General features: G+C 43.7%; 2 protein-coding genes and 1 pseudogene across 2 annotated transcripts; all 3 read right to left on the minus strand.

The window, feature by feature from the left end:
* Nucleotides 1-2,446: 2,446 nt before the first annotated feature.
* Nucleotides 2,447-6,072, minus strand: LOC127777548 (probable flavin-containing monooxygenase 1). The gene is made up of 5 exons (XM_052304155.1): nucleotides 5,614-6,072; nucleotides 4,974-5,211; nucleotides 4,716-4,891; nucleotides 3,165-3,514; nucleotides 2,447-3,075 (listed from the first exon to the last, which is right to left on the minus strand). The coding sequence occupies exons 1-5, from the start codon at nucleotides 6,070-6,072 to the stop codon at nucleotides 2,724-2,726; spliced, it is 1,575 nt and encodes a 524-aa protein (XP_052160115.1). The 3' UTR covers nucleotides 2,447-2,723.
* A 2,046-nt stretch (nucleotides 6,073-8,118) lies between these two features.
* LOC127777929 (uncharacterized) lies at nucleotides 8,119-8,922 on the minus strand. Its single transcript, XM_052304550.1, has one exon. The coding sequence runs from the start codon at nucleotides 8,753-8,755 to the stop codon at nucleotides 8,384-8,386; it is 372 nt and encodes a 123-aa protein (XP_052160510.1). The 5' UTR covers nucleotides 8,756-8,922; the 3' UTR covers nucleotides 8,119-8,383.
* A 3,155-nt stretch (nucleotides 8,923-12,077) lies between these two features.
* LOC127776310 (probable flavin-containing monooxygenase 1) lies at nucleotides 12,078-12,587 on the minus strand (annotated as a pseudogene).
* Nucleotides 12,588-15,015: the final 2,428 nt, after the last annotated feature.

Raw genomic sequence — 15,015 nt, forward strand, 5'->3', positions numbered from 1 at the left:
ACCTCGGCCGCGACCGGGTCAAGCAGACACCGGTCCGCCGCTTCCCTCCGCCCCCTCGCGCGCGCGGTCCACCGCGAGCCGTGAGGCTGCGCGTGGGCCCGCCGCACCGCGTCCTCCGCGAACCGCGCGCATGCGCCGCGCCCCCCTCCCCAAACCCTAGCACGCCCGCGTGCACCTCGCTCACGGTGAGCCGAGCCGCCGACAAGCGGGTCCCACTCGGGACCACGCGGAATGGACCCGGCCCACCGGCTCTCTCTCTCCCCTCCCCGCCCGCGCGCGCCTTGGGCCGCCCTCTTGGGCCGGCCGGCCCATTAAGCTCGGCCGAGCCGCCCCTTTCTCTCGGGCCGCGCCCTAGCCGCCCGAGGGAAGTCTAATTTCCCTCCCTCTTTCTTTTTCTTTTCTTTTCTTTTTCAAAAAGGGTTTAAATAAATCCTTTTCCTTTAGACAAAAATCCAATAATCTTAGAAATTCAATATCTTCCCAACCGTAAGTCCGTTTGACTCCGTTCAACTTCCAAAATTCCTCAAATCTCGAGATCTATCTAATGGCACGCTTAGAGGTCAATAATAGGGCTTTATTTTTGCCGTTTGTTGAGTTGCCCCGTTTCGCGTGTAGTGTCGGAGCCCGAAGATCCGCAGTGCGAGGATTTCGAGGATCAAGCTCCAAATCTCGAGCAAGGCAAGCCACCTTTGAACATCTTGAGCCTATATTTGAACTTAATTAATTTGCTTGCAAAATATTATGCATTGATAGGATTGCACTTGATCTGTTTGCCCCGTCTGCAAGGCAGACCGGTGGGCCTACCCAACTTGTTGCATCTGATCCCTCCACTGTTAATTGTTATACCATGTTCCCTTGTAACCACCTAGTCGCGCCTCGATATTCGTGCACTCTGTGCGAGTATCGACGGTCGCCTTCAAACTTAAAATCTGAGTAAGTTCTTGGGTAAAACTTGGATTTTTACAAAAGACTTGGAAAACCCGACACCTGGGTCGGTGCTTGCGAACTAAATGAATTTCCAAAACCGCGGACCGGGGAACGTACCGGGAGTACGGTTTCCCGCTCTTGCACTTAAGGACCGTTTCCTTGGAATTTCATCCGAACATAAGACAAGTACGACCACATGGGTGGAATGGGACACCCCTGGCTGAGTAATTAGCCAATCGGGGGAGCCTTGATGCCAAGAGACATGTGGATTCGCCGGGGTGGTGTCGGGGAGGACCCCTGGGCTTCCTGGCACAGTATGGTCTGGGACCTAATCTGGTGTTGGTCTGGGACCCCTCTCGTTGGCATATGGTAAACCTGTGTCGGCTTTCGAAATGCCTTGTCATGAAAGCCTTAAGGTCTCTAGTCGTGGCCGTTCTGCACGGGCTGGATGATCCGGGTTAGTAATGTCGTGTGGGTAAAGTGTACCCCCTCTGCAGAGGTTATTAAACTGTCCGAACAGCCGTGCCCACGGTCATGGGCGGATGTGAGGTGATTCCTAGCGTAGTTTTGTTTGACTACTGCCTTGTGAGATTTTGCTGTTGTGAAATGGGTTTGAAGTTTGGAAAATCTGCGGCTGATGGGACCAGCCAGGCCCGGGTGGCCGTTTGAAAGCTATTGGCCGGGTGCCAATCTTGATCAATTCAAAAGACTGATACATTGCACAAACTCCGACCGGACGAGACGCACTTTCTCATCCGTGTCGTTTGAGAAGCACTCACTTAGTTATTTCAGGAAAGAGTTCAAATAAAATCAATTGCAAAAACAACAGCCCTTCTTTGAAGCCTGCATTAAACACTTATTTCCCATGGCTTGCTGAGTACTCTCGTACTCACCCTTGCTCCTTATAAATTATTTCCCCCCCCCCCCAGTTGCTGAAGAAGATGAAGCGGATCCCGCTGACGAGGAGTTCCTTCAGGAGCAAGCCGGCTACGATGAGTTTTAGGGTTTCGGCCTAGTTCCCAAGTCGCGCCTGTGATGTGTGGTCCAAGTCTTGGCTTCCGCGTTCCTTTTGTAATGCAGTTGTGAGCTCGGGATCTGTCCGCAGCCCAACATGACTGTACCCCTACTCTATAATAAAGAGACCTCTGTTGCTGTGATATTCTGTCTTCCTGTTATACCAGCACTGTTTCCTGGGACTGGTATCAATTAACAGGTTAATTTGGAGCGTCACGGGCTAGTTCCGCTCGGGACTAGTTCGGGGCGTGACATAGATGAGAAATAAAAAACTCAAAGGAAAGTTTCCATGAGATTCTACCTCATGTTAGATTTCCAACAAAATTTACATGCCATTAGGCATTACATAGGAAATCATAGGATTTCATAAGATTTATTCCTTTGATTCAAAGCACTATATAGGAAAATTTCCTATAAGAATGAAATTCTCTAAAATTTCTATAAATTTTCTTTAAATCAAATGAGGCCATATACTCTTGTTTTTTTCAGACACATCACACATGTATATCTCGAAAAGGTATCGTGCTCTCTGTTAGATTTTAGCCAGATGGAAATAGATATACACGAACAATGTTTTGCAGAAGAACGATGGGCGATGCAACAAAGTTTTGGAACAACGCTTATTTCCTCGACTTATTTTCCTCTTCATATCGCAGCCCAACTTATTTTCCCCTTTCTGAAAGCCCAACAATTCCAAAGTTCATGTTCTTTTTTATCGTATACTCGTGATCAACACATCAGTGATCGATCGATCACTGATCAGTTTCACTTGAGTTCAGACTTCAGAGGATACCAGCGTAGTCAGCTGGTCTGTACGGCTGCAGCCACTCTGCAAGAATCCCTTTCTTCCTCCTCGGCTCGTACCCCATGTCCCGGCACATCTCGTCGTTGTACCACGTGCTGACGCCGCCGAGGCACGGCTTGCCGCCGCCGCCCTCGCCGTGCCTCCTCATCACCAGGTGTTCGTCCCACTCCGCCGCGCTCGCCTCCATCCGCACGATGCTCGGCAGCCGGAACGCGCCGGCGAGGAGGTGCGCCACCCACTTGGCCATCATCTCGAAGGTGTAGATGCTCGTCAGGTTCTCGGTGTACCCGATCACCGCCATCTGCGGGATCCGCGGGTGCACGCACTGCCTGCACGAACGAATGAATGCTCATCGGCGGCGAGACGCCGGCCGGCTCGCCGGCGAACGGATCGTTGACGGCGATGTGCGGAGTCTCACCTGTACAGAGGAGCTGCTACTATCTGCTGCTTGAACGTCGCCGAGACGAACATGTCCGTGAGCTTCTGGTCGCCACGGAAGCCGGTGGCGAGCACGACGACGTCGGCGTCGACGCGCTCGCTGGTGTCGTCGTCGTCGAGCACCAAGCCGTCCGTGCAGAAGCTGAAAGATCTTGCCCTCTTGATCAGGATGCTGCCTTCCTCCACCCTGTCGTAGAACTTGTCGGGGAGGACTCCGAGCCGGCAGCCCGACATTGATCCCGCGAAGCTCTCCTCCGGCACCATCCCGTGCTTCTCCATCGGGATCTGCATCTTGAAGTAGGTCTCTGCCAGCTTCGACAGCAGCCATCTCTGAAAAAAAAAAAGCATTTTCAGTATCAAAACAGCTAGTACTTGATATAGTTAAAAATTCGTGAGCACTTTTCTGGTCTTAGTAGAATCCTATCATCACTATTATATCGAAGAAATGCCCGGTGAAAAATACACTACTACTATTGATATAACCTACTCCCTCCGTCCCAAAAAAAAAACAAACCATGGTTTCTATGTCCAACGTTTGACTGTCCGTCTTATTTAAAAAAATTATAAAAAAATTAAAAAGATAAGTCATGCATAAAGTATTAATTATGTTTTATCATCTAACAACAATGAAAATACTAATTATAAAAAAATTTCATATAAGACGGACAGTCAAACGTTGGCATGGAAATCTACGGTTTGTCTTTTTTTTTGGACGGAGGGTTTGATTTTTTTTTGACAGAGTAGTAGTTCTAAAAAAAATAAAGTAAAATAATTCCAACTATGCTAAAAATTCAATTACAAATTTGAAATTCATTTTAAAATTACAACATGGATATTGAAATTTTCGAATTTACTTGTCTGTTATACATAATTCGAATGTGTACACATTAAAATAAGGAAACATTGTTTCTTCCATAATTGGGATGCAATAATTGATACTAGTATGCTTTCAATATCAATATATCTTTCCGCCGCCTAGTTGGATCGATGTTCCGTAAATGGTCCAAAATAGTTTGTTGTCCCTTAAAAAGGTCCAACTACTTTTGGCTCCATCGTTTGGTTTATTCGTGGAATAATCTAAACGACATATTTGTATATAAAAAATAATTTATAAGTAAAACTTTTATATATGTGTCCTTAGCGATCCAAAATCAAAGGCTGAAAAATAAACTTCGATGAAAAAAACTCAAAATCAACTCCAAATTTAAGGCTAAAGATTTAAATTTTAGCTGAGTATAAGCATAAGCGAAAAGATAAGGTTATTTATTTACAAGCAATAGCTACGGTAATACTAGTAACCAGTCAAATAAAAAAGAAAAGACGAAAGATCTAAATTTTTTCTACTATACCGATATAAATACCATCGTAAAAATGCATACATAATCAAGTTGAATTGGGAAAATTATTCTAAATTATCGAGGGATGTTCTATTATTGTTTATATGTCACCTAAATAATTAAAAAAATTAAAAAATCAACCGTATAAATTAATGTACGATCTATCACTTCACAAAACGTGTAACATCACAAACCAAAGGGGTGAGCAGAATTGCGAGGAGGGCCAATGCAAGCCCCTCGCCGGGCTTGTGAACGGTAAGCTCGGCCAGCCGGTTGCAGAAGAGGTGTCCAAGGCTGACGCCCCACACGAACCCGCCGTTCACCATCCACCGCCCGCTCCGGCAGATCATGGCGCACGGATACCTGCCACCTGATCCATGGCAGGCAGCACGCACGCTCAACAGTTCATCACAGATCGATTAATTACTCTCGCCGCGAAATGTGGATCTTACCGTTTGCAGCGGCGCACTCCGCCACCGTGTCGAAGGCCGACTTACCGGAGCCGACGACGGCGACGCGCTTGCCTCTGATCAGCTCGTCGGCGGCGGCGTGGCCCATGTTGGAGTAGTCCATGGAGTGAAGCACTTGGCCGTGGAACACTTCGGGGCCTCGGTTGGGTGGAAATGTTGGGGTGTGGGCAACTCCACTGAATCTCCCAGTGCAGAGTATCAGGAAATCGACCCTGTGTATCTGTACACCAAGATACCTCTCTTTGAAATATTCTGATCATATATTTCTCTTTGAAATATTCTGATCATATATTTCAAGTTCCGTTTGAAATGTTACTGTAATTTAACTGTACGTGTGCAATTTGTGATAAACCAATTGAAATGAGCTTGAAATTGGTAGCTACCCTCTCCATTTCATATTAATTATAAATCGTTTTAACTTTTCGTAGTCATTTTTTTAATTTGATCAAGTTTATAGAGAAAATTAGAAATATCTACAATACCAACCTAGTTTCATTAAATGTAACGTTGAATATATGTTTGTTTTGTGTTAAAAATATTATTATATTTTTCTATAAAATTGATCAAATCAAACATAAATAAATTTGACAAAAAAATTCAAGTAGCACGTGAACTTAATTACCTGGGTAGCTTCGGATCCAGGGTGCTGCACCGTGAGAAGCCACTCGCCGGAGCCGTCGCCGAAGGCCTCGCCATTCCCCGACCACCGCTCCCACGCCGCCGCCTCCTCATCGGGCACCCCGGCGTACTCGGCGGCGAGCACCTTGCAGCCGAACCGGACGCACTCCGTCACGCCGTGGCGCCGCGCGTAGGCGGCGAGGTATTCGACCACCTGGTCGTGCCGCGGGAACACCTCGGCGCCCGACACGTCCGCCGGCCACGGGAAGTCGGAGAACCGGTAGGCGAACGCCGGCGTCTGCAGCCTCGTCGACGCCAGCGTGCGCCTCCACACGCCGCCGACGCCGTCGCCGGCGGCCTCGAAGACCACCGGCCGGAAGCCCTTCGCCAGCGCGTGCTTGCACGCCGTCAGGCCGCTGGCGCTGGCGCCGACGATGGCCACACGCTTCTTGGTCGCATCCATCGATAGAATATTGAAGCGCTAGCCAGCCTGAACATTCATATACTTCCTCCGTTTTACAATGTTAGTCGTCCTAATATTTTTTACGTTTATATTATATATTTCTAGATTCATCAACATCAATATAAATATGAGATATGCTAGAATGATTTATATTGTAAAACGGAGGGAGTAGATATATAGTAGTAATGTAACATGGCCTAAGCCCTTGTTGGGGTTAATCCCCTTAGAGAAGGGATTAGAGGGCATTAAGGGAGAATTATTTTACACCATATCCTTCTTATTTTTTTGGGGATTAATAATTGAATAATGTCTTACAGAAAGCTACGGATAAACAATGAGGAGAACAACTCTATCATCCATCGAGCATCAGTAGGTGGTAATGGGTCACGGGCCCTTTCAGAACCCATCTCAATACTTTAAATCCGTACTTCTGGGAAGCTTAAAAATCTATTAAATCTTACTCCAATCTCTTTGGACCCATTCTTTATATTTTGTAGGTTAAAAAGTTTGGCTCCGTTACCACCGGGCTGTGTTTGCAATCCTAAGTTCCCAACATGTACAGTGTACATTTATTAGCGCGTGATTAATTAAGTATTAGCTAATTTTTTTAAAAAAATAGATTAATATGTACTGTGCTGCTCCCACGGTGGCCTACACTCTCGCGTCTGAGGGAAGTGGACAGGGAGCGATCCCGTTAGGATACTATCCCAACGGGATACCGGTATATAAAGTGTCATGCATGTGTCGACTTAGAAGTGTTTGTAGGAAGTTTAATGGGCTTTTACTATATAATAGATTTATTTTTAATTTATCATATGTGCCATGTGGTAGGGTTAGTAGCACTGTAGAGGATGTTTAATGGAGCTTATTATAGATTGATCTACATGATGTTTAATGGATCTTTATTACACAATGGGTATTTGTCTATTTGATTGCTTGCTACTCCTACAAAATAGCGAGGAGAAAGTGAGCAAGCAGAGAGATAAGAGATCACATATATGTTATTATATTTTAATAATATTTAATTGCTCATTATTTGCCATGTAAAAGATAGGAGTTTTTTTTTTCAAATGATATATTCTTATATATCCAAACATGCCCAATATAGATAAATAAAATATATTATAAAAATTACAATCATTAGTTATCTAACGTTTGATTTTGTTTACATATTAAATTTTGTTAGGCAGAAAATTGGAAGATGAAAGGAAGGATAGGAGAGGGAGAGACGTATCTACGTATATGAGGGGAGAGGAGGTCACGTACGTACACATAAGGGGACAACTGGAGAGAAGACCCAGGAGGTGGTGGGTACGGTGGGAGGTGATAATTAATGGATTGGGCTTTAGGAATTCTTTTTAAATAGATCTAATGGTGAAAAATAATGGGTCCACCATGTTATGTGAAAATTAACGGTGGGATGTTTCGTTTTTTTCTCAGAATTTCTTGGATTTCTCTAATTTATTAGACCGCCACATGTCGGCTTAAGAGTGTTTGTAGGAAGTTTAATAGACTTTTAGTATATAATAGATAGATAGTTTGGTTTGTTGCCCAGATATGCTAGTATTAAAATTTTGGTAGCACCGACAGTACCAGCCAACCATTTGTGTTGTTGCTGAAGCACTGGAGTGGAATGCAGCCGTTCGTACAATCGGAGGATGACATGAAGGCGGTGTGAAACGACGGTCGAAACACTGTCCCTTTCAGTTACCACAGTTCGCGACGCACACGCGCTGCAAATCCGCCACACGGGCACGACCATCGTCGTTGTGTTCTTCGTTTACGATTAGTCAGTGCTCGTCCGACGTGGTCACGTGGCTGACAGAGCGAGGCGACTAGCCGAATGTTTTCATCACCCTATCCCTGTGGCTTGTCGACGATGGCAAACATTTTTTTTGTTTGGATTAGTACAAGCTTTCATTTGCTTATTCCAGCGTTTCACCGGGCAACACACTCTATGTGCATATGTTTCGGAGTGCAGCCGTTCGTATTGGTAAATACCATTATTATAGAGAGTTTTGCCCGGTGATTTGTTTGCCTGGCGAAAAAAGGTAGTATAATGTTTTATCTTGAGAGAAAAAGTTGTACTACATGGTAGTAGTATGTCTCTCGGCTGCAGATTGACACGAACATTACAACATTGAGTGAAAAAAAAAACCCAACATCTACAGCTACTTCCTCTGCATGAGGTGCGTGTGCAAGGAGAGCTTGATTAACCGCTAAAGTTCACCACAGGGACATATTCACCAGACACCAAGTTCACCACTCCACAGGGACATGTTCCGCAGGACGAACAGGGTCGCGTGGCGCGTCAGGCAGCGCCGGAGCCGGGGTCGCGGATGGCGGAGTGGGCGGAGGAGGGGACGACGAGGATGAGGCAGGCGGCGACGACGAGGGCGACGGCGAGCGCCACCGCAACAGTCACCCGCGCGAAGGGATCCACGGCGGGAGCATGAGGCGCAGCCGCCGCGGCGGCGGCGCCTGGAACGACGCGGACGTAGCGCGCGAGAAGCATGTTCCCGAGGACTGGCGCGGTGACGGCGCCCAAGACGAAGACGCAAATGGCGACGTCGTCGACGGGGCTCCGGCCGGAGAGGCCGAGCAGGACGCGGAGCACCTCGGGGCCGCCCACCACGGCGCAGCCGAGGGAGAGAACAATCGCCATCGCAACATCAGAAGCCATGGCGATCAAGAAGAGCACGCACGGAAAAGATCAAAACAAAAATTCGCAAGAATACCAAAAGAGAAAGCAGAGTCCTCTGAAAAGCCTCTCCTCTCTCTCTCTGCCTTGCTCACCCTGTTCACTGTTACCAGTAGATCAGGCAAGAAGTAGAGAAGAACAGAGGAGGAAGAGGTTGTGCACTGGTGTGTGTTGCTAGGTGTAGCATTTGCTCCGGGTAATATAGGCGATTCGGCACCTGGTTTGGGCATGGTTAGGTGGTGACGCCTCGTTCCAGCCAAGTCGGCACGGCGCGACGGGTCATCTCGGCAGCGAAAGAAAAAGGTGGATTGGAGTGTGGAGGCCATTAAGGACTAATCCGATCTTTGACTGATTTGATGTGCCTGTCCGTGTCACTGTGTTAGAGCTCCCTATCCATGTGGTTTTGCCATCATCTTGGCTTAATCCCTATGCTTTCGAATACTTTGTTGGCAAAATTTTGGCATGGAGATATGTTCAGCTATAAGATAATGGTGAGAGTAAAGTTGATCGTAGCAACAAGCTGAATCCGTCGTATAATGCGTATTCTGTCGTTTGTTTTCTTACTCCTCCCTTACTTTGGACGAAAGGCATTACGCCAAGCTTTTACTAAAAAGAACTAGCTGGGTGGCCCGCGTAATTGCGCAGCTAGCACCCAAACAAAATAATATATTTTTAGTATGATTTTACTTAAAATTTATTAAATAGCTATCTCATTGTCTTAAGACTTTGAAAGACCAAACCTTATCATCCTCGTGTTTCTAATTATATAGTTTTTAAAAGTCACACCATTATCATCCTCGTGTTTCTAATTATATAGTTTTTAAAAGTCACACCAATTGCTACCCCTTATGTCATCTATTTCTTTATTTGCTTACTCGATCTATCACTATTTCTATTCATTCTTTTTGGAACCTTTAAAATTTGGATTTTATAGTTTTAGAGTTTATTGTCACATTGGGTTTCGTTTTTATATTTTTTAGATGTCCCGTCAAACGTTGCCATTATACTCCTCTACGACTCGTCCACTGTCTCTTCTCTTTATTGTCATTGAGATTTTAAAAATCGAACATAATTATCGTTTGGGTTCATTTTTACTTTAAGTCCCGTCAAACCGTCAGCGGCTTTGCCATTGTACTCTTCTACGGCTCGCTCGCTGCCTCCCTTCTTTATTGTCATTGAGATTTTAAAATCGAACATGATTATCATTAGGTTTTTTTACTTTTTGGAAGTTCCGAACCTTTAAAATTTGAACGATGCCACTATGCCCCTCTACAGCCCGTCCGTCGCCTACTCTTTATTGTCATTGTGATTCTAAAAATCGAACATAACTATCGTTGGAATTCATTTTTTATTTTCTAGAAGTCCCGTCAACCGTCGGCAGCTCTGCAACCATACTCTTATACGCCCGCCCGCTTCTTTTCCTTTTTATTGTCATTGAGATTTTAAAAATCGAATATGATTATCAATGGGTTTATTTTTTTTACTTTCTAGAAGTCCCGGCTACTGTCTTACTTGTTTGCTTCACGGCATGCCTGACGTCCCTCCTTATAATCGTCATTAGGATTCTATTTGTTGTTTTATTAACAATTTTTATATGGCGTATCAACCGCCATCACTCTACTCTTTTATAGGCCTGTTACTTAATTTATCTCGTCATGTGTTTTAGATGGTTTTTTCTTTAAATAGTCTTTATTTTTATCACAAATTTTAGTTATTTATAAATTGTATTTCTAATTTAAATATAATTTTTCCTTTTCTAATTTCAGAATTTATTTTTTTAAAAAAAAATAGTTAATACCGTATTGTGTTCTTTTAATGTTTTTATTTTTTTTTAATTTCAGTTGTTTCAAAATTGTATTCCTACTTAAACTCTCTTTTATTTTTTTTCTAATTTTGGATATTATTTTATTTTTTATTTGAAATTTTAATTAATTTCATATTGGGTTCTTATACTGATTCTTCTTTCAATATTGCTTATTTTTAATTCCGAATTTCAGCTAATTTTAAATTGTATTCCTACTTGAACTCTTCTTTTATTTTCTTTTGCTAATTTCTGATTTATTTTTATTTTTATTCCGAATTTTAATTAATCTCGTATTGGGTTCTTATATGGACTCTTCTTTTAATATTCCTTATTTTTAATTCCGAATTTCAGCTATTTTTAAATTGTATTCCTACTTGAACTCTCCTTTCCTTTTCTAATTTTGGATTTTATTTTATTTTTATTTCGAATTTTGGTTAATCTCGTATTGGGCTCTTATATGGAAACTTCTTTCAATATTGCTTATTTTTAATTTTGAATTTCAGCTATTTTTAAATTGTATTTCTACTTGGGCTCTCCTTTCCTTTTATAATTTCGGATTTATTTTTATTTTTTTTAAAATTTTAATTAATCTCGTATTGGGTTCTTATATGGACTCTTCTTTTGATATTCCTTATTTTTAATTCCGAATTTTAGCTATTTTTAAATTGGACTTCTACTTAGACTCTCCTTTCCTTTTCTAATTTTGGATTTTATTTTATTTTTATTTCGAATTTTGGTTAATCTCGTATTGGGTTCTTATATGGAAACTTCTTTCAATATTGCTTATTTTTAATTCCGAATTTCAGCTATTTTTAAATTAGACTTCTACTTGGACTCTTCTTTTTCTTTTTTTCTTTTTCTTCGATTAATGTGGGAATTTCTAGCCCCCACAGCGAACGTGGTGCCTCCTTTCAAGGCTGTTTTAATAATATAATAGATAGATAGATAGATAGATAGATTAGATATCATACGGTAAAAATTATCATAACAAATTCGAATTCAATTTGGAAAATGTGATCAAGGTGAACATGTTCTGTTGCAGCAATCTCACCGTTTACATCGGCACATTGCGCAACGGTGTCGAAGGCCGATTTGCCAGAACCAACCACGGCTATGCGCTTGTCGCGAATCAGCTCGGCCGCGGCCGTACGGTCCATGCTAGAGTAGTCCATGGAGTGGAGCACTTGTCCATGGAACGCTTCAGGTACTCCTTTGGGTGGAAATGTTGGAACGCTCGCAACGCCATACCGTCCAATGCAAAGGATCACAAAGTCGAACTTATATGTCTGTGGATTGATAAGCGAGGTGAATCCGTTGACAAGTCATTTGTTACCATACTATGCGAGAGATCTGATAATTTAACACTCATTAAAATGGGTTTCGATTATTTGACATCCAGTTTCGATTATCAAGTGGGTTGGGCGGGAAAATTCGATCAACCTGCTGAACCGACAGTGATTGAGAAACCCCGTCGCTCAAGCCAAACCGACGGTGATAAGCCGACAGGAATGACACTTTTCTGTGTGCTCATGCCGTCACGTATTCACCAACCTGGAGGTTCTCCGATTCGCGGTGCTGCACCGTGAGAAGCCACTCACCCCTGCCGTCGCCGAACGCCTCGCCGTTGCCGGACCACCTCTCCCACGCCGCCGCCTCCTCCTCCGGCACGCCGGCGTACTCGGCGCTCACCACCTTGCTGCCGAACCGGACGCGCTCCAGCACGCCGAACCGCCGCGCGTACGCGTCGAGGTACGCGGCCACCTCTTCGTGACGCGGGAACTCCTCAGCCGCCGCCGCCGCCGGCTACGGGAAGTCGGAGAACCTGTACGCCTGCGCCGGCGTCTGCAGCCTCGTCGTCGCCAGCGTTCGCCTCCACACGCCGCCGGCGGCCTCCCCCGACTCGAACACCACCGGCCGGAATCCCCTCGCCAGCAGGTGCTTGCACGCCGCCAGCCCGCTCGCGCCGGCGCCGACGATGGCCACGCTGCGCTTCGCCTTGCTCGCCTCCATCAATTCGTACGTTGCACAATTTTTTCACTTGGAGTGTGGCAACTGGCAAGAACACCAAGGCACTCGCGCGCTTTTTATAATACAGAGATATGTGCATGCATGGATACCATTTGTGCCATAGTTTTCTTGCTTGACTAACAGAGTCTTACTCAACTCCATGGCAGTCAATCAATCGTAAACACATGATATATACAAGCTGCCTAATGCATTAATATATACTTCCACCATTTCAAATGCATGACGTTGTTAACTTTTCATACAATCGTTTAACCATTCGTTTTATTAAAAAAGTTTATGTAAATATCATTTATTTCGTTATGACTTGTTTTATCTTCAAATATAATATAATATTAACTTATTATACTTTTACATATTTGTACTAAACTTTTTAAATAAAAAAAAAATCCAACGTTATGCGAAAAGTCAATAACACTATACATTTTGAAACAGATGGAGTGTATATATATATTCATGTCAAGCTGCCGGAGTTCCGGCACCAAAGAAGAAAGCTTGACGCAAGAGCAAGCGTCCAGCTCATAGATTTCTGACGGACTCATATGTCAACGGCGAGTACAGTAATAGCGAAGAAATCCATCGTACTCGAAGTATTCTTCTGCTAATTGTCTTTGATCGGTTGGGAAATGCTAACATTGATTTGATACTCTAGTTGTCTAGCAGACAAATCGTATTGATACATGTTGACAGTAGAGGGCGGAAACTTATTTGTTCATCGTAATTCGTAATCCTTAAGACGTGTCGTGTATGTAGCCCCAGAGGCTGCTAACTAGAGCAGCAGTGTATGGGCCTGTTTGACAATTTTTTAGCTAGTTGGGAGTTGGGACTTAGGCGCTCGTTTGGTTCACGAATGTCACTATAAAAGTATATAAAAACCAAAATAGATATTATTCCATATATCTTTACTTGACCAAAGTTACATAATATTAACAGTCTCCTTAATAAACTCAGGGCCGTCCCATGAAATTTGGAGGCCCCGTGTGAAATCTTCTAACTTAAGCGATAAAATAAACCGGTAAACTTACACTCCATGATATATTTTAGCAATATAAACTTAATAGAAATTGTCTTTGTGCATAATCTCCAATTGGAAAGTATCTTTCTTTTTCCTTTAGTATTTCTTGAAATAAAGTTTTCAATGATTTGCAGATGACATTTCTTAGAAGTTGAAATACTACTTAAATCTATGCATATATAGATACAAGATGAATAAAATTTAATCTAGTATACATATTAGATACACCATAAACCTAGCGATCAGAATAAAAATTTAGGTCATATACCCGGCTGCCTTGCTGGTGTGTGCAGGGCAGCTAAGCTTGCCGCTTGTGCTCGCTGCCATATCGCCGGGGAGGTCGCCCAAAGACGTTGCTCGCTGGTTGCTACCTTGCCGCTTTACGGCGGCACGTCAGCAGACGTGCAGACGGTAAGAGCAAGTATAATAGTGAGCTATAAATTTACTATAAGCTTATGTGGAGAAGAGAGGTAACAAAAAAAATCAAGAGGGTTGGCTCTCATGCAAGAGCTAGCTTAACACAATCTCCAAGACAAATTCATTAAATGTATAAGTGAGAGATAGAGAGAAGTGAATAAAATTGTAGCCAATCTTATAGCCAATTTATTACATATGTTGGCTTTAAAATAGGCTAATAGTAAAAAGTGTGCTATACTATATTATCTTTATCTTGCTCTAAGCGACGAGGGCCAAAAGCCGAGCGACGAGCAGCCGAGCGTCGAGCTGGACAGGGAGACGGTGAGTGCGAGTGCGAGAGCGGCGCGGCGTATGGATTGGGGTAGACGGACGGGAGGACGCTCAAATCGACACGCGCCGAAAACGAATCGACGTGCTCGCTCAGCCTTTGTTTCCAATTACACATTTCAATAGATTTAATCTATTGGGCTAATGGTCCTGTGACACGTATTAAGTTATTTGGGCCCCTTGAGATTGGGGGCCTGTGTGGCCCTGAATAAACTTAACTATTATACTGAACCAAATCTACCTAAAATCCCAATGAAACCCAACACAAAACTAAAGCTTTTGTTTTAGTGGAGCTTGTCACTGTCACAGTATACATGGAGCAGTAAGCTAGCACAATAATAAATGTGTAAATGACTAATCCCTGAATCTATTTATAAGTCAAAATAATCTGGCTCACATATTAGCCCCTTGAACCGGTAGCCGTGAAAGAATCTTATAATACGAATTCAATGCCAAAAATCAGAAGGAGAATGGTGCCACGTGGCAACACCGGATTTGCAGGCTCGACGACGAAACGTGCGTCCGCGCGTGCAGGGATCGATGAAATGCTCTTGCCTGCGTGCGTGCGCGTCCAGAAATTTCTCCCCAATCCGTCGCCTTTACGTGGAAGAGACGAGATAGTATGCATACATGTTGTAGTGCAAACACGTTGAT

This window comes from Oryza glaberrima, chromosome 6 (genome assembly GCF_000147395.1).
Source record: "Oryza glaberrima chromosome 6, OglaRS2, whole genome shotgun sequence".
Lineage (NCBI taxonomy): Eukaryota > Viridiplantae > Streptophyta > Magnoliopsida > Poales > Poaceae > Oryza > Oryza glaberrima.

Coding starts and splice junctions, on each gene's coding strand:
- LOC127777548 (XM_052304155.1), bottom strand. CDS start 6,072: ATGGATGCGACCAAGAAGCGTGTGGCCATCGTCGGCGCCAGCGCCAGC. Junction 5,212..5,613: donor CTGGATCCGAAGCTACCCAG/GTAATTAAGTTC, acceptor CTTGGTGTACAG/ATACACAGGGTCGATTTCCT. Junction 3,515..4,715: donor CAATTCTGCTCACCCCTTTG/GTTTGTGATGTT, acceptor TTTTTTTTTCAG/AGATGGCTGCTGTCGAAGCT.
- LOC127777929 (XM_052304550.1), bottom strand. CDS start 8,755: ATGGCTTCTGATGTTGCGATGGCGATTGTTCTCTCCCTCGGCTGCGCC.